The sequence below is a fragment of the Chrysoperla carnea genome, chromosome X (assembly GCF_905475395.1).
Source record: "Chrysoperla carnea chromosome X, inChrCarn1.1, whole genome shotgun sequence".
Classification (NCBI taxonomy): Eukaryota; Metazoa; Arthropoda; class Insecta; order Neuroptera; family Chrysopidae; genus Chrysoperla; species Chrysoperla carnea.
The window spans coordinates 35389653-35412483 of record NC_058342.1 but is presented as its reverse complement, the minus strand read 5'-3'; the positions used below and the strand labels follow the sequence as shown (position 1 = coordinate 35412483).

At 28.8% G+C, this 22831-nt stretch overlaps 1 protein-coding gene across 4 annotated transcripts in view; it reads right to left on the bottom strand.

Moving 5' to 3' along the window:
* The window catches only part of LOC123302590 (mucin-5AC), a 98300-nt gene extending 77455 nt beyond the window's left edge, over positions 1 to 20845 (bottom strand). For all 4 annotated transcript variants that reach the window (XM_044885583.1, XM_044885581.1, XM_044885585.1 and 1 more), the window contains exon 1: positions 20527 to 20845. In XM_044885583.1, the coding sequence (XP_044741518.1) occupies positions 20527 to 20584 (58 nt within the window). In that variant the 5' untranslated portion in view covers positions 20585 to 20845. The remainder of the gene's footprint in view (positions 1 to 20526) is intronic.
* Between the last annotated feature and the right edge of the window lie 1986 nt (positions 20846 to 22831).

Genomic DNA, 22831 nt, shown 5'->3' with positions numbered 1-22831 from the left:
CATTTGGTGTTGGATTTCCAACTTATTTTCATTTTTCTAAAATAGCCCGCAAAATTCATGTGAAAAATCGACTGAGTCTATAAAAAAAGTTTAAAACAAAAGTTTACTTTTGATAATCTTTTGTTTTCTTTCGAAAATTTCTAAAAACCTGCGCACTAAGAAGTTGGTCGTAGTAAAAATCTATAAGATTCATCTATTTGCAAGTGAAATTTACAAAATTTAAAAAACTCCCGAAAATTTTTTTCGGGAAACTGCGATGTCACAGACAGACAGACACACACACATAGCGGTCAAACTTATAACACCCCTTTTATTTAGTTCGGGGGTTTAAAAACAAAATTATTCAAAAAAGTAAATACAGAATGCTAGATTGCTGAACCGTTAAATTACTCGTTTTGATGGATGTCCTGGTAGAAATGTTATGGGCGAAATAACTTGGAAAGAAGGTATGCTTGACTCCAGATGAGAAGCCTTACCTTAGGATTATTTAATGCGGTCCTTTTCAAGAATGGATATTTTATCCAAAATCAATTATGTTTTCATCCCAAAGTAATTTAATCTATTATTCATTTTTTTGGATAATATCAAATTAGTGTTGAAATTATTCCAATCTTAAAGAAAAATCACTCGCCTTGATTCTGGGGTGTGGTTTGAGTATCCGGTCAGTTATCTTGCAAAATATCTAATAAAATATCAGATTATTTAAATCCGGTTGAACACGAGGATAGATTTTAAATACACAATCTGTATTTGATTTCCCATAAACCTTCAATTTATAATACTTTATCTATGCATTTTATAATATATTCAAAGCAAAGTAAAAAAAAACCTTTTTTCATGTTTAATAGTTAATTGTTTTTGTTTTTTTGTTCTAAAGAACCCAAGGTTTGTTAAAACTACCCGTAGGCGATGGATGTCAATAAATTATTGTTAAAGCAACAGAATTGTAACATTTTTTAACCCTTTGTTCGCTTCAACGCCGGAAAAATTCTCTTTTCATTCACTACAGTTTTTATGCCGTAAAATTTCAGGACTGCTAGGTTGTCTACGTGTCCGTCTGTGTACACGATTTCTCAAAAACGAAAAGAGATATCAAGCTAAAATTTGTACAGCGTGTTCAGGACATAAAAAGTGAGGCAACATAAGTCAATTTGATCTTTAATCCGTGCGTCCCATCTTGTGAACCGTTAGAGATAGAACAAAAGTTTAAACATAAAAAATGTTTCTTATTAAAAAAAATAAACAACTTTTGTTTGAAACATTTTTTTGTAAACGTCATTGTTTATCCACGAAGGCGCAAATTAGGTACAAATTTTATAGTATGTATTACATGGAAATATCAGTTATGAATGTGTGACTATGTAAAAGTACACTATACATACATGATATTTCAACAATTAACTCAGTCAATTGCTGGTGTTGTCACTTGTTTTTAAAATAGTATCTCAATTTTCCGAACAATATATCAAGAGATATGACTCAGTTATGAAAACTGTCCATGGGCGTGTCAAGAAAGGGTAAATAATGAGGGTAATTCCCCCTTGTTAGACCATGATTGTGTAGTATTTTTTAAATTTTGCGCCCGTTAGGTCAAAAATTCAACTGCTGCCATTCTAGTCAAAAACTTGAAATGCCCATGCATGTATCCTTAAAATTTTTTCCAGGAATATCGCATTTCTACTGAAAAGAAGATCGTTGCAATCAATGATAGATGCATTCTCTCTTTCTTGAAATAAACTCAAAAATGCCTCTACGAAATGAATTAGAATTTGATTACTTTTATCTATTACTGTATTAGTAGGTACATGATTTTTGTCATGTACTGTAAAAATATATCATTTATAGGATAAATAATTGCAAATTTATTTTTATGATTTTCCCAATAAAGTATTAACTACCGATTAACCTTGGTAATAAGAAGAAAAAAAAATGTTAAACAGTTATTAGCTAAACACTTAAAAAAATTTTTGTCAAAACAAAAGAAACTGGTTTGTCATAATTTACAGTTTTTAAAAAAAAATGACACTTTTAATCTTACAAATATTTAGGAATTTTCATAAATATTCAATTTTATTATAGTATAAATCCTCTTAATTCTTTCGAAAGTAGTGCTAATTTCGTAGATTCAAAGCTAGTAGAATTTTCAAAGAAATAAAATATTTGCTCTATCACATCCAAATTTTATCCAATTTTGATAAACCTAGTATATAATTACACTAAATTTGGGTCATACTTTTCAAATTTGTGCTCAAATTTAACCTAGGTCTAATAGATTTCAAGAACGTGGAGTAATGGTCTCGGAATTAAGCACAAAAGTGATAGCTAGCGAAAAACTGACATCACAGCTGAAAAGAATGAGCCAAAAATAGTGGGTTTCAAAAAAAATTCCAATAAGATTGGATCAAATTTACCTGTGTTATCAAAAAAATCGAATTTTTTAACTCTATGACGTCATCAGAATCCAAAAAATTTAATTTTGCTCTATCACATCCAAATTTTATCCAATTTTGATAAACCAAGTATGTAATTCTACTAAATTTGGGTCATACTTTTCAAATTTGTGATCAAAATTAACCTAGCTTTAATATATTTCAAGAATTTGGAGTCTTGATCTCGGAATTAAGCACATGAGTGATAGCTAGCGAAAAACTGACATCACAGCTGAAAAGAATGACCCAAAATTAGTGGGTTTCAAAAAAAATTCCAAAAAGATAAGATCAAATTTGGTTGTGTTATCAAAAAAGTCGAATTTTTGAACTTTATGACGTCATCAGAATCCAAAAAATTTAATTTTGCTCTATCACATCCAAATTTTATCCGATTTTGATAAACCAAGTATGTAATTCTACTAAATTTGGGTCATACATTTCAAATTTATCATCAAAATTAACGTAACTCTAATAGATTTCAAGAATGTAGAGACCAGGTCCCGGAATTAAGCACATAAGTGATAACTAGCGAAAAACTGACACCACAGCTGAAAAGAATGACCCTAAAATAGTGGGTTTCAAAAAAAATTCCAATAAGATTGAATCAAATTTGGTTGAGTTATCAAAAAAGTCGAATTTTTGAACTTTATGACGTCATCAGAATCCAAAAAGTTTAACTTTGCTCTATCACATCCAAATTTTATCCAATTTTGACAAACCAAGTATATAATTCTACTAAATTTGGGTCAAACTTTTCAAATTTGTGCTCAAATTTAACCTACCTCTACTATGTTTCAAGAATGTGGAGACCTGGTCACGGAATTAAGTTAAAACATACTTTTTGTTTTGCGCTTCATTTTTTGTTGCGCTGGTGGCAAATGCCTCCTTTGCCACACGCCTAGTTACGAATCTATCTCAAAGTATTTACTTTTCACGATATTGGTGAAGTATATTCAAAGTCAAACGCTATATGCAAATTTTATTTTTTTACAAAAACGGTCAAGTTTTTCTGTTTTTATAAACAATTTTGCCACAACTCTAGGATTCAAGTAAGATATAATGTAATAAACACGTAAAGACATGTAAAGTATTTTACTTTCAACATAATAGACAGTAAATTATGTGTAATTAACATGTGTACACGGGTGAAGTTAGGTCACTATTTAATACATATTTACAACAAGTAATTTCACAACTGAAATGAAAATGATTTACATTTTACATTGAATGCTGCGATTTAAACGTTTTTTCACATAACAAAAATTTGTTTATATCACAAATGAATTAATTTATATTTAAAACTGGTTTAACAAGGCGACTAAGTACCATAATTCATTTTGCTTAAGTATTTAAGGGGCTACACCTAATCATGAAACATTTAAAAAAATATTACTTTTTGTTTACTTTTTATCATGTATACGATATTTATTTATACATCATGGTCTCTCGATTATAATTGATGACTTTTAATATGATACTTACAGCGTAAACTAAATATTAACAAATATATTGTCTAGTAATCTTAATTAATAATAATAATAATTATGGGGTTTAACCTCCGTTTCTCTGACATATACGCCTATAACTCGGACAAACCCGGAAGTTTCCGAAGTTAATATTGTTTTGTAGAAAAAGAAACGTTAGCAAAATGCTTATAACACAAGTACTGACGGGTTAATAAATATTTGATTTTTTTTGTTTTATGTGATGGGCTTTCACCTTAATAATATGTAAAACTTTTGTCGTTTTAACCTGGAGTATTTATTTATTATCAATCATGTGACACGAAAAATATTACGTTAGTTTTAATGAATAATTGATCCAGTTATTTCTATAATCAACTTTTGTGAGGGTGTCCAATCTCCTTAATATACAAAATTTATGATTCTGATTCAAATTTAAAACAATAAATATTTGGAAACAAAACAAAAGAGAACTTTCATTTAAAAAATAATAATAATAATAACTTTTATTAAATGAACTACAAATTTTTATTAAATACTGGGAAATTTCACTTGTATTAAAAGTACTTCAAAATGTTGATTTTGTTAATAAAAAGCCAACACAAATTTATTTCGGAAAAATACACAAACTTTCTTGCCAAAAACTTAAATTTTAAACCTTTTTTAAACTGTCAAAAACGTGAGCATCCAATTTGATGATGTAATATTTGTATCACTATACGAAATAACACAAATAAGTTTGACAGATATATTCATAGACATCTGATTATAATAAATATAAATACTTATTATCTATATATATATATATATATCCCAGCTGTCTGGCTTGATTAAAAAAGGGATTTTTTGTACTCGATATTTAAATATATCGAAAAGAGTACCGAGTATTTAAAAAGAAAACGATGATTTTTAGTATCGTGTATTGAATAATGAATAGCCTTAATTATTAGGTATTCATATGTTGTAATAATTTAACAGCTCAATCAGAATAATTAGAAATTCATTGATTTACAATTATAAAACAGAATTTTTATTTAAACTCTATAATTGGATATAATTTCACTTTTTATTTCAATTGCAACTGTAAAGATCGGATTCATATGCACAACTTACATAAGAAAAGTTTTTTCTCAATTTCCTTGGAAAAAAAATTCGTAAATAATCATGAAAAAATTTTTGACTCAAAATTTAAAAAAATCAAAAAAATTTTTTTGTTTTGGAATTTGATGAAACACAGTTTATAAGGTATAATTGACCCAAAAAATTCAAAAATCGGGTTCATTTAACGATTGGGCGGCTAATTTTTGAGATATCGACAAAAATCGATCCAGAAACTCGTTTTTTTCAAACTTCTACAAGCTCAATCGTTAAATGAACCCGATTTTTGAATTTTTTGGGTCAAAATACCCTTATAAACTGAGTTTTATCGAATTCCGAAACAGAAAAAATTTTTCGATTTTTTCGATTTTTTTCAAGGGGTACCCCTTCAAAAAATTGCAGAAAATCGAAAAAAAATTTTTGTTTCGGATTTTGATGAAACATAGTTTATAAGGTATAATTGACCCAATAAATTCAAAAATCGTGTTCATTTAACGATTGGGCTACTAATTTTTGAGATAACGGCAAAAATCGAACCAAAATCTCGTTTTTTTCAAAATGTACTAATCCAATCGTCAAATAAACCCGATTTTTGAATTTTTTGGGTCAAAATACCCTTACAAACTGAGTTTTATCGAATTCCGAAACAGAAAAAATTTTTCGATTTTTTCGATTTTTTTTAAGGGGTACCCCTTCAAAAAATTCCAAAAAATCGAAAAAAATTTTGTTTTTCGGAATTTGTTGAAACACAGTTTATAAGGTATAATTGACCCAAAAAATCCAAAAATCAGGTTCATTTAACGATTGGGCGGCTAATTTTTGAGATATCGGCAAAAATCGATCCAAGGACCCGTTTTTTTCTAACTTCTACTAGCCCAATCATCAAATAAACTCGATTTCTGAATTTTTTGGGTCAAAATTACCTTGTAAACTGAGTTTTATTGAATTCTGCAAAAGAAAAAATTTTACATAGTTTCTGAGATACCGATCTTTGTGGCTTTTAGGGCGTTAATTACTCTAAAAATATCATCCAACAACGAACTTTATTGTTAAACCCTTGTTTCACCCGGGGGTCCATTTTTTTGGTTTTACCCTGTCATTCAAAAACAAATATATTTAATGTTAATAAATCGCGTAATCGTATTTATAAAAGAAAAACCTTAATTCTGTTAAAAAAAAAAAAAAAATTTAGTTTATCAAATTTCACCTTCAAAATCACAAGTATGGTGTTAATAAGTTATTACTATTTTAGCTTGTAGATCATGAACAAGATTGCGTTGAAAACGATAGTTTTTGATATCGTGATCAATGATCTAACTTAAAAATAAATTTTTTAACGGCTAATTATTTTACCATGACATTAAAAATTTTTATTATATTTACATTTCAAATCATTAGAGAGTTTATTATTAATAACTTTTTAATTTAATAATTCCTTTGTTTTTATGATCGATCTTTTACTTTCGATCATACCTTCCAAGTAGAGTAGCATGGAAATTTTTTTTTCGTGAATTTTTACTACTGCGAAGTTGAATTTTGATAAACCAAGTATGTAATTCTAGTAAATTTAGGTCATATTTTCAAAATTGTGATCAAATTTAACTTAATAGGTTTCAAGAATGCGGGGTCTTGGTCCCGGAATTAAGCATATAAGTGATAGCTAGCGGAAAATTGACATCAAAATTGAAAAGAATGACCCAAAAATAGTGAGTTTCAAAAAAAATTCCAATAAGATCGGATCAAATTTGGTTGTGTTGTCAAAAAAATCGAATTTTTCAACCTTATGACGTCATCAGAATCCAAAAAATTTAATTTTGCTCTATCACATCCAAATTTAATTCAATTTTGATAAACCAAGTATGTAATTCTATTAAATTTGGGTCATACTTTTCAAGTTTGTATCTCTCTATATTTCCCATAGCCATATCTCCCGAATTAAGCCTCAGATCGAAATTTGGTAAAGAGCTTTTCTATTTGTCTTGATAAGCTTAATTTACAGGTATAATTTTCTGCTATCAATAACAGAACACCCTGTATAAGGTACACATACATAAGTGTAAACATTTAAACTTAATTAACGACACACAAAGAACAGAAAAAAAAATCTTAATTAATCAAATTAATAAAGTAATTAAAAAATTAAAAATTTGTGTATAATTATTCGTTAATTCAAACACAAAATTAAATAGTAAAGCATTTGAGTGTGAGTGGGTCAAGGAGTCACTCATAACACACTAACTAATATTATATAAACAAATTAACTTTTTTTTTTTATAAATAATATAAAAATCTTCACATTTGAAGAGTCACAACTCAGAGCCGCAGTCGCCTCATTTAATTCTTACATAAATTTGAATTCCCACGTATAATTTGTTTATTTCATGAGATGAGTTGACCTCTAATTGTTTTAACAAAAGTGTTATTTAATATCATAATTCATCTACGTGTGAAAAATTACTACTCATCTATTTTTGTACCATGTACTAGAGTGATACCCACATGCTTCGCTGGGTTTAAAAGTAAAGATTGATAAGGATTGCTCTCGCTAATCCCCTTTCTATAACATTCGAAATAATAGTAAGGATTGTCACAGGTAAAATATATGTATGGATTTCTATTTTTTTAAATGTATCATATATACCAGAAAAGATGGCCGTGAAATATTTTATATTGACTATTTTTACAGAAATCTGTAATTTATGGTAATGTCAAATGACTACTTATACAGAAATCTGCAATTTATGGTAATGTCAAATTAAATTAATTTTTTTTATTTATTATTAATATATCTTTATAAATTATATCTCATGTGTTATTCTGAAGTATTAGATATATTGCTGTACAGTTTCATTAAAAACCATTCGTTAGTTTAAGCTTGAAAGCGTAACAAACAAACAAACAAACAAACATGTTTACTTTCGCATTTATAATTTAAAGAGATAGAGATATCATAGTATATTAAATTTAGACCCAAGTTTGTAACGCTTAATTATATTGATGCTTAGGGTGTATACGGTTACATTATATTCGAGTCTTGAACTAGAATAACAAAGATTAAATTGCCCAATGGTGATCCAGTTTCGATTTCATCGTCAAACTTGGCAATCCCTACTCGATAAGAAACTTCTCGTAACATATATTTATCGTCTACTACGATATTGAGAGGAAAAGATTGATGAAAAATTTTCACGCTATTACGCTGATATAACCTAATAAATGAATGAATTTCACATATCAAGGCCATACATCAAATTGCACTTATATGAAATAAAATTAAGTACAGTAGAAAAGAGATCTCGTTTCTAAAAAAATCATTTTAGTAATTAAAATATCATTTCTTCTTATATAATTAATATTTTTTTATATACATAAACACAAAAAAAAAGAACTGAAACGCAAAAAACAATTGAATTTTTTGGGTAAACTATTAAAATTTGTTGATGCAATTTTTTATGATTTTTAATTATATATTTGGTTGGTTTGCAATTGTGTTTCATTTGTTTGTTTGTGTTTCTGTTTATGTGCTAACTTAATTGATTTATAATTTTAATTTACTTTTTAAATCATTTTTAATGTTCAATTATTTCTTTTTTGTAAATTCTTATTCAAATAATTGTAATTTTTTTACTTAATAATTAATTATCAGGTTATTTTGAGAATTCAGTGTTTGGTAAGTTTAACTTTTGTACATTTCACATATTATGAAATGATAAAGTGGTATCTTGACACATAACCGGCTCAGTGGTCGAGCGGTCTAAGGCGTTAGTCTTTTAACCCTTTGACTACTGACTGAGATCGTACTTTAAGTTCAATTTAGGGATGCCAGCTCAAAAGTTATTCAAAACAGACATTAAGAATTTTAACCTGAAGATTTTCTAATTTTCTATTTATGATTTTTTATTATAAAATTTTCACTACGAAAGATCTATGAATCTTTTCTCCGTTTTCATGGTTGAAAAATGTTAAAAAATGTCAAAAATAAAATTTTTAAGCTTCCCAAATTCTTATTTTTCAAATATTAAGCTAATTCGCTCGACTTTATTTTTGGAATGAAAAAAAATGAAAATTTTCGCAAAAATCTGGAGAATTAATTGCTTTTTCCAGAGATGGGAGACACCCCTCGAAAACCGGAGAGATGCTAGAAACCTTTTAAACCCAGCGAAGCGGGTGGGTATCACTCTAGTTTTGTAATAAAAAAGAGACGAATCAATTAAAAAAAAAAAAACATACTCAGATGATATTTATAATAATGATCATGAATTTAAAGAGTTTGATGACATTTTACATATTTTATGATGTTAACCGCATCACATTCAGAGTTGATACCATCGTGAGATCAATGATTAATATTGGAGATGTTATTGATGATGATATTTATTTTCAAATGTGTACAAGTTCAAATTTTATGTACAAATAAATTTTAAACTTTACCTTCACCTTAACATCGTCACTTTTAAGTGATTCAATTACGAAAATACTTTTATTTATATCAATAATTTTAACGAATATTAAGTTTTTCAGTGAAACTTTGTTACTTATAATTCCAAAATCACGTTACGTGAAAACAAAAGTAGGGTCTCCAGTGGAAAAAGGGGGCTTGTAGTTTGAGATATTTTGATTAGAATGTTCGAATATTACATTAAAAAAGATTTGTTTTGGTGTTTATTTGGTACGGAATTCAAAATAGATATAAATTACCGGACATGACGATTTTTTATTTTGATTATTTAAAAAAAAACAAATTTTATAATAACAATAATTTGATTTTAAAATGAAAATAATTTCAATATAAACGACATTTATTTTATTTCTGATGAAGATATTTACTATTAAAGTTAATAACTATGTCAGTGGCGTATTTACGGAACGTTTTGAATGTTCTTTTTCCCTTTTCTATTTACTACAATACAGTAGCGGATTAAAGGTCGCCTGTGCAAATTTAATAAATAGGGCCGTTTTTTGTGTGTTCCCTTTGTGGTGCTTTTTCCTACAAATTTGCCTGTCTTCCCTTTAGTTTTTAGTCTATCTTAATAAATTTCGCAAGGAATCAGAGAACGCAAGGGATTTGCTAGCCTGTAAGTGGTTGCAATATGATGGATGAGAGAGAAAACTGCCAGTTAGATCCTATGTGTCCTTATCATAGTTATATGTCATAATCATATGATGCATAGAGTGTAATGTAAACAATATAGATTAGACAAGGACACATAGGAACTAACTGGCAGCCTCCTCTCTCATTCACCATATCGCAAATTTTGGGCCATGGCGTTCTCTATGTATAATATTCTATGGCTGTAACCTGTTTAGCCTGTTCGTAGTTTAAAAATATATTTGTTAAATACGACACTGATGTCGGTGCGTGTTTAAGTGATATTTTTCACTGCAAGTAACTGAATAAACTTGACCTAAATTTAAGAAAAGTAAATAGTGATAGTCTGAAGTCATTTGTTTGTTTATGATGTTACATGCAAACAACTATTAAACCATCTCTAACTGCAGCTACAGCTACGGTAAATACACGGTAATTAAAACGATAGCATCTTTTTAAATCAACATTTATGTTTATTTTTATTAACATTCACATTAACACAAAACTTTACGTTCAAAATATTTAGATACCTATTTATGGTGTACTTTTTACTTTATTTCTTTGTAATTGTTTTAAGGTTGATTGAACATTTTAAGTTCTGTGCTGTTATAGACGCTGTCAAGGATTGAATAATACTAGGGATTTCAATAAAACTTTATAAATATGGATTCGGTTACTTCGTTCTCATCCAAGCGACGACAATGTGATCAATTCTACCGCCCCCATTAAATACAATTTGTTCACACTGCCGCTGCCTGGATTCGAACCCGTAACTCAGACATAAAAATCTGAAATTATGGTCGGTCATGCTTAATGCCTTGATAAGCAATTTTCTAATTATCGTAAAATTATGAATCAAATATTTGAAGAATTGCAAAAAAAATAACATATTGATTTTTGGTTTTTAGTCAATAATTTGTTGACCAGATTGAGGTCACATATGGTTTAAATAAATTATTAATCTTTCAACTTGATATTTTTGACATTTTTACTTTTATTTTCTCAATCAGATGTTGATTAAGAAACTTTTTTTAAATATTATTAAATTAAATTTACCGTTATTTCACTTTTACTAAGAGGAAACATTTAAATCGTTATTGTCTATGCCAATATTATGACTAGACACGCTAAATAAAAACTTGTTTTTTCATCATAGTATCAGGGATACTTTATAGCACAATTTAACGAAATTAGGGTTGCCACCTCTCCAGAAAGATTCCCACAATCATGTAGTCTCTTCCGACTCCCCATATCAACATAAATTCTTCAGAATTCAGTAAAAGAAGATCTTTTTTGATTAATTGTTTCATTTTCGGATAAATTCGACAATTCTGAGAAGCTATTCTTTAAAATTACTAAAGTATCGCCAGCTTTCGGTGGAAATGCGACTTATAAACATATAATTATTGAATCTAAAGAAAATATGCTAACTATGGAAAAATGCTTTAGCCAAAAGTTGTCAAGGGTAGCACATTCATCTGTATCCATGACTTTGACCTACAATTATCGATCAACTTTAAGCATATTTTCTTTCGATTAAATGCAATAATGACATATTTTGATCCAAAAATAGAACAAAACCGGAAGCAACAATTTTGGAAACATTTAAGTAATGTTTTTAAAAACCTCGCTCTTTATTTTTGTTCAAAATACGTCAATTAAAAATCAGAAGTAAGTGAAGGTTGGTTCTGTTTAAAAACAAAAAATTTTTGATATAAATTTCGGTAAATACCATTTTATTTTACTTTTTATTTAATGGAAAGTTATTTATTATTATTTAAAGTTAAAGCCATTGAATTTATGCCATATGTCTGAATTTATTATAAATAATACACTTTGCTTTTATATTATTTAAATATTTATATTATGTTAGTAATTACTATCCATTTATCCAGGGGCTACACAATATCAAAAATTTAAGAACCGATTTTTAATAATTGACTCATTTAGTTGATTAAATACTCTATTTACAATGGAATCTTTATCGGTGCACGAATTGTTATAGTGGATAAGTTAGTTAGAACTTCATGGGCGTTTAGTCAACTTAAAAATCCCCTAAGATTGCAAAAAAACATCAATTTTTATAGAACTCAAAGCTTATTTGAAGATTGATTTTTCGCATCGACTTAACGCAACTTCGATATAGTTGTCCAAAAATTCGAGTTTCTAATGACGTCAAACATTATTGCGTTTTAGGTTACAAAAAGTAGAAAGGTGAAAAGATGTCTTGGCTGGTTTCGTAGCGGTACTGAGTGAAATTGGCAAAGGAAAGGGGTTTATAGACATCAATATGGAATACATCTTTGTTCAGTCAATAGAACATTGGCATACTAATGGACGGCATGTACAAATATCCCCTCCCCAGGACCTGGATTTATCATTGATTTAGTTGGGTAAGTATTTATTGGATTTTAACTTCTAGACCTAGCAGTTTTAGTTGTGCGTTGATCGACTCTCGAGGCAATCAGTCAGTTTCTTCTTTTATATATATTCACTGCTTTGCGTTTAAAAATAATTCAAATTTCTATCTTCAGTGGTTTTGCCCTCGACTCTTCCTGCCGACCGATTTGAATTTTAAGTATACACCTTCATGACCATTGTTTCAACTATTTCGTACAACGGTTAAATATCGTTTCAGATTTTCAATTTATAAAGAAGCATTCATAACATACCGCTTGTGAGAAGAATAACTCTTTTTTGAATATTGTAAATATTGTGTATTAAAAACCTTGGTTACATGAGGAACGTGTGTACAAAATTTCATGCTTCTAGACCCAGCGGTCTCAGCTGTGCGTTGATCGATCAGTCAGCTTCCCATTCTTATAATTTATTATTAGCAATTTTGGTAGGCCCTGTACTCAGGTAAGTGTGGATTTAAAAATAAAAAAACACATTATGAATAGAATAGAGAATGAAAACAAGTATTAAAATGTGTGTGATATGTTTGTCGTCATTCACCAACAATAATTAATCTACCTTTTTTTTATAAAAAATCTCCTAGAAACCTCATTTATTCAGTTAATTCCACATACCCACTGCACTTTATACAACATTCTCTATTTTTATAAACAAAGATAGTTTTATCCTATTTGTTTATGGTTTATATTTTTTATCTTTTTTTATTACAACAAATTAGTTTTATTATGATTTAATTTCGATTTTTATATCAAAATTTTTATCATCATCAATCATATTTAGAGTATTTTTTTTTTTGTTAATTGAGTTGTCTATTTAGCTTTGAATAGTCTGAGAGGTAAAAGCCCAAAATTTTACGATTTTACGAAAAAGAGCTTAAGAAGAAGTATGATATGCGCATGTACGTAAAACTTATAGCAGACTAGAGTGATATCCACATTCTTCGCTGGGTTTAAAAGTAAAGATTGATAAGGATTGCTCTCGCTTATCCCCTGTCTATAACACTCGAAATAAGGGTAAGAATTGTTTTACACATGAAAAATATATGTATGGTTTTCTATTTTTTTAAATGTGTAATAGTCGTAATTATTCATTGAGTATATCAGAGAAGATGGCTGTGAAATATTTTATATTGAGTATTTTTACAGAAATCTGTAATTTATGATAATGTCAAATTAAATTCGTTTTTAAATTTTTTTTAAATATATCTTTATAAATTATATCTCATGTGTTATTCTGATATATTAGCTATATTGCTGTACAATTTCATTAAAAACCATTCGCTAGTTTAAACGTGAAAGCGTAACAAACAAACAAACAAACATGCTTACTTTCGCATTTATAATATTTAGAGATACTATTGAACAGATTAGCAGCGTTTTGTCAAGTGAGTCACAAATTAAATGGGCCATCTTTTCAGCAATTCTTTTTCTTAATATGAAAACAAACTTGCAATATATTTGACTTAGTTTAAACGATTACATCACAACATTTGGTTAATAAATATTTAGTGCGTGAAATATTTAAATTAATTTAACGTATGATTGTTTTTGTTATACTTAAAAGAGAGGAAATAAGCATGCGACAAATGACTTAGATAGAATGAGATAGATAAAAAGATTGATATATATATATATTATAAACGCATGGTGATATTTATAAAATTTACAATGAAAAGACTTTTACTTAAATATATTCAAATATTTGAAATATTTTGTAAAACAATTTGTTTTTATTACATTATAAATAAAAATAATTTACGTAAAATTTAAGCCCGGTTAAGCGTGGTAGGGAAAATAGTTTTAAAATTGTAAATTATAATTCATTCTTAAATAATGCCCTTTCAGAAATATCTATACGTTTTTAAGTTTTTAATTACTTTAGATAACTTGAGTTCATAATCAGATCTGTGCTAAGTAAGGAATGTGGTCTGAGTAAAATCACAGGCGTTTCGAAGCTCTTATATCTCTTCCAAGGGCCGCTGTTCGCAAAGTTGTTGCGGCTATTACAGGACACTGATTGGGCGGCAGGCATGCTGAACGCCTGGGTCTGGCAGTTTATCACGACTACTGCAGGAGCTGCCACAGTGGTGATTAGGAGGAGACAATGTCTCATCTTCTCTGTCACTCCCCAGCTCTTGTCATGAGGAGATGTACTTACTTGAGCCAGTCTCTCTTTAACGACCTCTTCGACCTGGAGTCCGTCGAAGTCAAAGTTATCCTGCTGTTCTTAAACAGCTCAAAATGGTTAATGAAGTAGTGGCCGGGGGTGGGTCAACTCTTTTCGATCACAACGGACCCTATGGTCTAAGTGTGTCCCATCCCAGGACAGCCACTCTAAGGCAAAAAGTTGAACACTCCTGTCCTAAATTAAATTAAATCCTTAATGCAATCAAGATATGTAAGAACTATAGTCAATAGCTTTCATATTTTTGAACAGTTCAAATATTGATATACTACTCAGTATATGAAGAGTATTTAAACAATTAACTCAGTTTTTAATCTTATTAAAAGTGAGGATTACCAAAGTTTAAATGGAACAAAATACATACGCAATATGTTTTGTCAAATATTTTAGTAATTTTTGTAATATTTAGTAAAAAAAGAAATGAAATAATAAATTAATTTGTTAATAAACTGTTTCATATTTGTTAAACATTATGGCGAAAGTAAATACAATTTGGTTCAAGAAATTTTTATAGTCGGACGTCACTCGTGTATAACGCAAGAATTTGTCTTGATAAAAAATTGATAATAATAAGGAGTAAGTCTTCCAACGCCTAATTTGCGCCCTCACGGGTAAACAGTGATGTTTTAGAAAAAATGTTTCAAACAAAAGTTGTTTATTTTTTGATAAGGAACATTTTTTACGTTTAAACTTTTGTTCTATCTCTAACGGTTTATAAGACGAGTCTTTCGGATCCAAGATCCAATTGATCTTTGTTGCTCATTTACGAACTGGACCTCACGTTTTACGTCCTGAGTACGCTAAAAAAATCAAAAATATTCAGCTTGATATATTTTTTCCTTTTTGAGTTATCGTGTTGATAGACAGACGGACAGACAACCGAAAATGGACTAATTACGTGATTTTATAAACACCTATACCAAAGCTTTGATATTTCTAAGCGTTACAAACTTGGGACTAAACTTAGTATACCTTTGTATATTTCATTTACATGGAATAAAAATTGGCAATTTTATGGAATGCGTCAATCACCCTGATCACCTGATGGCATTATTTAGAATATATTTTCAAAATTACGTTTACCATTTTGTACGGAATTCCCCTACAAAAAAAACGTCTAATTTACATAAAATAATGATTAACGTTTTAGCAGTTTACTTAGATTTGATTTCAAAACATGTTTATTACATATTCACTCAGTAAATATGAGTAAAAAAAAATGATATTTTAATATATACACATGCAGCTCAGTTCAGTCACTAAGTGAATTAAAATCATAAAAAAAAGTAACTAAATAACCAACTCTAAGTAGAGCATAAATACACACATATCGTACATACTGTAAGTATGTAAGTATATACATAGGTAGTATATACTTGATAAAATTTACACATATAAAAATGAAAGCAACTTACTTTAAACACGATTTTTTATATTAACATTATTTATTTAAACGCAACTTTGTTGCGTGGATTGATATGTTTCCTTAGAAATGTGGTTTTTTTTTTTTGTAGCTGGGAAAAAGTTGAATAAGAATCCCTAAGGTTGAATGGAACCCCGGGACCATCGAAAATCAGCGTCAGCACAAAGAAATGTTGCACCAACCTTAAAACTGAGCTAGGTCCTGATTTGGAACCATTTTTATTTGTATTAATTCAATACAAATTCAACCCCATCATCACTTTCTAAACTTATCCTTTTAGAGAAAACTTTACAAGCGTTTAATACGTAATATATATAGAGGTATACTAAGTTTAGTCCTAAGTTTGTAACACATAAAAATATTGATCCTACGAACAAAACTTTGGTCTAGGTGTTCATAAAATCACCTAATTAGTTCATTTTCGGAAACGAATACTCGGAAACGAAAAAAGATATCAAGTTGAAATTTTTACAGAAAATTCTATCTTTTTTGCTTACGTGACGTTAAAAAAACAAATGATTGCGTCATCAACACTGTCTATAAATGATATTTCAACAGTTTACTCAGTCAATTGTTTGTTTTCACTTGTTTTAATATGAAATTAATATTTGTATTATCTGAAATTTCCACACCATTTCCCAACAAAAACTGTAAGACGAATGCATTACTATTGAATAAAAGGACTTTTCAGAGGTGTTTAAGAACAGCAAAAGAGATTTCACGTCTTGATCTCCTTTTCGTAGTAGCTAATTCTAGAGGTTTTTTTTGTCTCCTGAAGGAGGAGGAATCTTCAGTTTTCATTGACTACTAATAATTATCTTGTTATTAGAACCAAATTTGGTCAATCCATCGCTAAAATTTTTCTCTGAGAGTAATGGAAAGTGCACAACCTGGAGCAAAAAGATAAAGCTGATCACCCCAAAAATAAGGGATTGTGAGGCACTCGAACATTTAATTTGAGCCCTAATACAACTCTTTTAGTTGTCCTTTGACGACGTTAACTCAGATTTTTGGGTCTTCGAGTTTGGGTGTTCCTCGGAGAAAGATTTTAATATTTTAGTGCTCTAGTCACCAACATAATAATTACGCGGGTAAATGTGTAATTACAAACAGATGTTGAGTACAATTTATGAAAAGAAATTTGCATTCGTAAATTAGTTCCTCAAAAGAATTGAACAACTGTCACTGGCGCCTTGGGGCTATGGCTTAGTTAGCTCCATAAGTCTTCACTGTTTATAACGCGAAAAATAAAGTGATAACTCAAAATTAAACTCATTTTTAGTAAAAATTCATAGTAAATATTGGTAAAATAGTTTTTTATCCACGTAGACCTTCCCAATTCGTCACAATAATCGATTTACCGTTATAAACGGTGACTATTTTCGCAGTGTTTTCAATTCAGAGTAAGTATTCTTGGGGGTAGTAAGTGCATAGAATTTAAATAAAATCATTTGACCTTGTAGTATTTGTAATATTGCTAAACAAAATATTTACAAAGATAAACAATAAAAATAAAAATAAAAATGAAATTTTTAGGCCACTTTCGTTGCCATTATTAATAAAAATATTCAAGGTCATTAAGGTGTTCTATGTTTACATTTCAATTTAAATAATCAACATTTGTTTTTATTGAGAATCCCATGCACAATATTCGTATTTATTGTAGTCATTTATATAATTGTTTGTAATGTCCAATGTCCGATGTAAGGATGAAGAAGAAATGTATGTATTTATTACAACAGTTTCAACATACTTCTAGCGAGAGGCTGTGTCTATATCACAGTTTTTTTTGTTTTTAACTAAAACTAAATACTCAAACACAAAATTAATTTCGCTAATTTATTTTAAACTTCAATGGTCACAATTAAACATATTTTTTAATTACCATCGTTTAATATATTTTGATAAAAAAATCAAAATAATATTTTCTCATAATAGTATTGATAAGTGATCTGATTGCATAGCTTAAAAAAATGGCTACGTATTGTGTGGAAGTAAACTTTTGACAGTTTGTTTAGATTTATTTTTAAATAAATTTATGTTTTATTTAAATGAAATTTTTAATTGATTCCGATCAAATCTAGATTAGAAGAATTTTAGAAATGCTGAGAAAAATGTTAGTTTTTTTCTAATTTAAAGTATTAGTGTATCTCTTCCCTTTTAAGATATAAATTGACAATTAGAGAAAGTGGAAGAACCAGGTTCAATCTGATGTCAGAACATGGATGTCTCCCTTCAAATTCTATATTTATTTTTTGATTATTTTTACAACACTTTACTAGGTACATCGCTACTAGCGAGAAGCGATGTACCTAGTAAAGTGATGTAAATTATAGTTGAATATGATTAAATGTATGTATTTACTACAACAGTTTCAACATACTTCTAGCGAGAGGTTGTGTCTATATCACAGTTTATATTTGTTTTTAACTAAAACTAAATACTCAAACACTAAATTAATTTAGCTAATTTATTTTAAACTTCAATGGCCACAATTTAACATATTATTTGAGCACCATCGTTTAATCTATTTTGATAAAAAAATCAAAATATTATTTCATATATACATGGTAAAAAATGTACCGTTGAGTTTTTCAACGGGTTTTTGTCTTGTATTATTATAATATATTGTTTATAGTACCTTTCACAAAAGCGTGCGGTATGTTGTATGTAGCAAGACAACAAACAGTTGGTCACCATTGACTGACTCTGCCTCTAGTTTGATAGAAAGTGAATCAACTTACAATTTATCAATAATTCGAGTGATACAATTTTCTTTTCTCAACCTTTCTCAACTTTTCTCGATACAACTACATGAATACTTCGACAAAAATCTATGTCATTTTCACACAAAAATCAAAGCATTTATTGAGAAAAGCGAAATTCTCTTTTCGTGAAAATAAGAAATTGATTCATTTTCAATTTCTATTGAATCCAATTTGGAAAATATTTTTAACGAATATTATTATTTTTGAGACAAAACTCTGAGAATCAGTATCGAAAAAACCATCTTCTTGCTAATAAAACTATATCATGGAACGATAAAATGGACCATAATGAAAACCCGACAAACTCTTGGCCCTATTCTTTGTCGAAAATATGTGGTTAAAAGAGTAACTTCAGAAACATCCCGTTTGGAGATATTTTTTATCGATTTCTTATTCAAATGTTATTTTATAATAAAAATTATTATACTTTGGATCTAAAACAAATCGTCATTTTTTATACAAAAAATTGTGGCTTCAACTGTAAATTTGGGACTCTTATATTACACAAATAATCAAACTTTTAGAGAACTTAGCCTTTGCACTCGTCGCGGTACTAATGATTTCAGGGAGTCACGATTTAAAAAATGTATACACAAATTGATCAATTTTGGGGTAAAATTTTTTACCGAAAAAATTGGTTAAAACCATTTTACATCCATTTTAAGATGGAGTGTTCTAAATTTTTTAATTCTGGAAAGCACTTAATCTTCAAATAGCTTGCATATCAATTTTTGCAAAATTTTCTTTCGAATAAAAAAAGATTTTGCTTTTTGTAATATATAACTATGAGAATTACAAATTCATTTCTTTAACGATAATCGTTGCATAATCAGTGTTGAAACGATTATAAATCGATAAACGATAAACGATAAAGTTAACTTAAAATATAACCATTTCTATCACGAAAATCGTTTCCATCCCTTAAACCTTTTTTATGTTTTCATTAGAAACTTTTTCTGTTACAGCATATTTGGATTCCAAATCATTTGAAACTTTGCAAATCTCCAAACGGGCTAAAATATCTCCGCTTTTGAGTCACTCTTTTTGCAACATTTTTTTTTAAATAATAATTTATAATACACTGTAAAATAAAATTACTGGACTAAAGAAAATACGGCTTCACTTTCCTTAAAACAAGTAAAAATTTCTTGAGCAAACAATTCAAGAAAATTGGCTACTTAAAAATTTTCTTGAACCAAGGAAAATTTACTTGTTATCATGGTGAGTACATGTTTTCCTTGAGCTAGTACTTTTTTTACAGTATATAAATTTTGGTTTGAAAATTTCAATTTTCCAAGTCGTTTTCACTTTTAACACTTTTTATTTGTCTAACCAAAGAACCAATGCTTGGACGGTAGTTTAAGCTGATAAATCGAAGCGTTCATGATGAAATCACTAAAGCACTTTCAGTTTTCTTTTAAACACTTCGAAATAAAAAAGATTCGCGTTTCGATATTGTTAGAAATATCCTCAAAATTTGTGGGACTTGTAAGATTAAACCAAATATTTGTAAGATTAAACTTTGTTATGCTAAGCGTGTGCTAATTAAAATTTATACACGCACGATTTTTCGCATAACAATAAAAGAGAACAAACCATTTTCCAAATTGTTTTTCCAAAATATAAAATTTAAAGAAAAAAAACTGGTACTCACCAAAAAAACAGCTCGATAACAGACATATCGTTAAGAAATAATTAAAGTCTCCACTCATTTTTAAAAAATTGACCCAAATACAAATTTTACGCAAAAAAAATTCTACCAAAAAATATCACAAAAATTTACAAGAAAAAAAAACTACACTCAACAATTAAACATTTAACATAGTCGAAGGTATTGTTGGGTAATTGTTGAAAATAAAATGCAACACTAATATAAAACAAATAAAATTTAAATTGCCCGCCGTATCGACTTGCGAGTCGTACTTGCACTGACACAATACCGTATTACAAATGATAGTTTTTGTGAAGTGTTAGACAACTTTTAAGAATGGGGAATAAACAATTACTTAAGACATATAATGTGGATGGAGATAGACAATTGGTAAGTTGGTAAGAGGGGGATATCACATTTACTTACAACAAACGGTAATAAGCAGTTTTTACCATTGTAGCCAGCCAAAGAAACAAATATTATTAAATAAGTTTTATTCGAAAAATATTGCAAGTAATTCCACAATCACTTGCATTCTCATATCGTAATTTGATTTTGGTCCTAGTAGACGAAATTTTAGATTAAAAACAGGCTAAAATGAAGAATTTCTATGTACCTCAACCTATCGGGCTAGTTTTTTTTTTAAATGTTCAGGAAGGTGCATATATCAAAATCTACATCGAACTTCTTGCCACTAGAAAGTTTGGCCATTGCTATGAGCCAAAAAAGCCCATTATTATAATAGGTGATTTTTGAAACTTCAAAACCTTGAAATTATGCAACAAGATTGACCATAAACGTACATTTTGGGGTTTTCGGGATCATTGATCAATTTTCAAGTCAGAATTTCGATATACTCCCCCCTCTGGGGATAATTCACGTCGCTAATCCAAATTGAATATTTACAGGAAATTGCAGTGTTAGGTCAACGAAGGGTGAAAAACCTTTTTGACCCATTTTGTCGAATATTTACAGAATTCTGCTGTTTTTGACTAGCGGGGGGCGAATAACCCCATAAGAGGTGAGTACATCTTCATTCTAACTTCGGAATCATGCTCAGTGACTACAAAAACCCCTGAGTATACTTTTTTTATCCATTTTGTTGAATATTTACAGAATAATACAATTTTGTACCGGCGAGGTAAATTATTCCATGAGGACGAGATTATATCGAAATTCTGATTTCGGAATAGTGATCAGAGACCCCGAAAACTAACCGAGTATACGTTTCTGACTCATATTTTCAAGATTTTACATAACAAAAATCTTCATAGAAAACCTTCGGACTATTCGATCAAAATTTGTATATGCCAAAGCATGTAAACTCCAAAAATAGAATCCTGTTGGTTTTTTTCTCCCAAATGTTTCCTTTTTGATATCCTTAAAACTCTTTCGAATGGAATTAGTATGAAATTAGGATCCACAGAGCTATAATTTGAAGTTGCCTACAATTTCTCAAATTTCTTTCCTCAATAGTAATGGCAAAAAAAACCCAGAACAAATTTTCTTTATTGAAAAATAATGTTTTGTCCAAGAGAAGAATGAAAATCTGTAAAGGACTTCAGGATCGGGCAAAGATATCAATATTTCTCGTTGCGATCAAATACCATTGCGTCCCTTCTCCATAAACCGTCCTCCATATATAAAACGGTGCATAATTTCCATCTATATTGAAATTTAAGGCCCGAAAATAGATTAAAATTTTTTTTCTGTCTCAATTACAATAACTTCTATTCTAAAATTGTTTAAAAAATAAGTAGTAAAAGTTAAAATAATATAGTTAGCTATTTTTTTTTTTTTTGGCAGATTATGAAATCGCAACATTACAATTTTTAATATTTAATTGTCTGCAAGGGAAATTATTTTGGTTTCATCCCTACCAAAGTTTTTTTTTTATAAACACTACTTTAATTCTGGTTAAGTGGTGTTAAATTTACCATCAAAGATTCTAAATAACGCATTATGAGCATATTAAATTTAAAACAAAAACGAAAAGTGTGGTGGGACAACCGATTGGAACTATGTTCCTATCGTATCTTCGTATATTATAAATGTAGCCTATTTTTAAAATATTTTATTAAAAACTTTTGTCTTTGATTAGTTTGTAATTAACCGCAAATAAATAAGGTTTTCAATCATCATTATTACATATTATGGCGAATAAATTTTATGCAACATTCTAATTTGGGTACTCATCCATAAAGACCGTACATTATTAATAAAACAAACCCTCAAAATATTTTATTAAGTAATTTTTATATATTTTTTTTTAGTAATTCTGTTCCAACATCAGCAAAAATTATTTTTT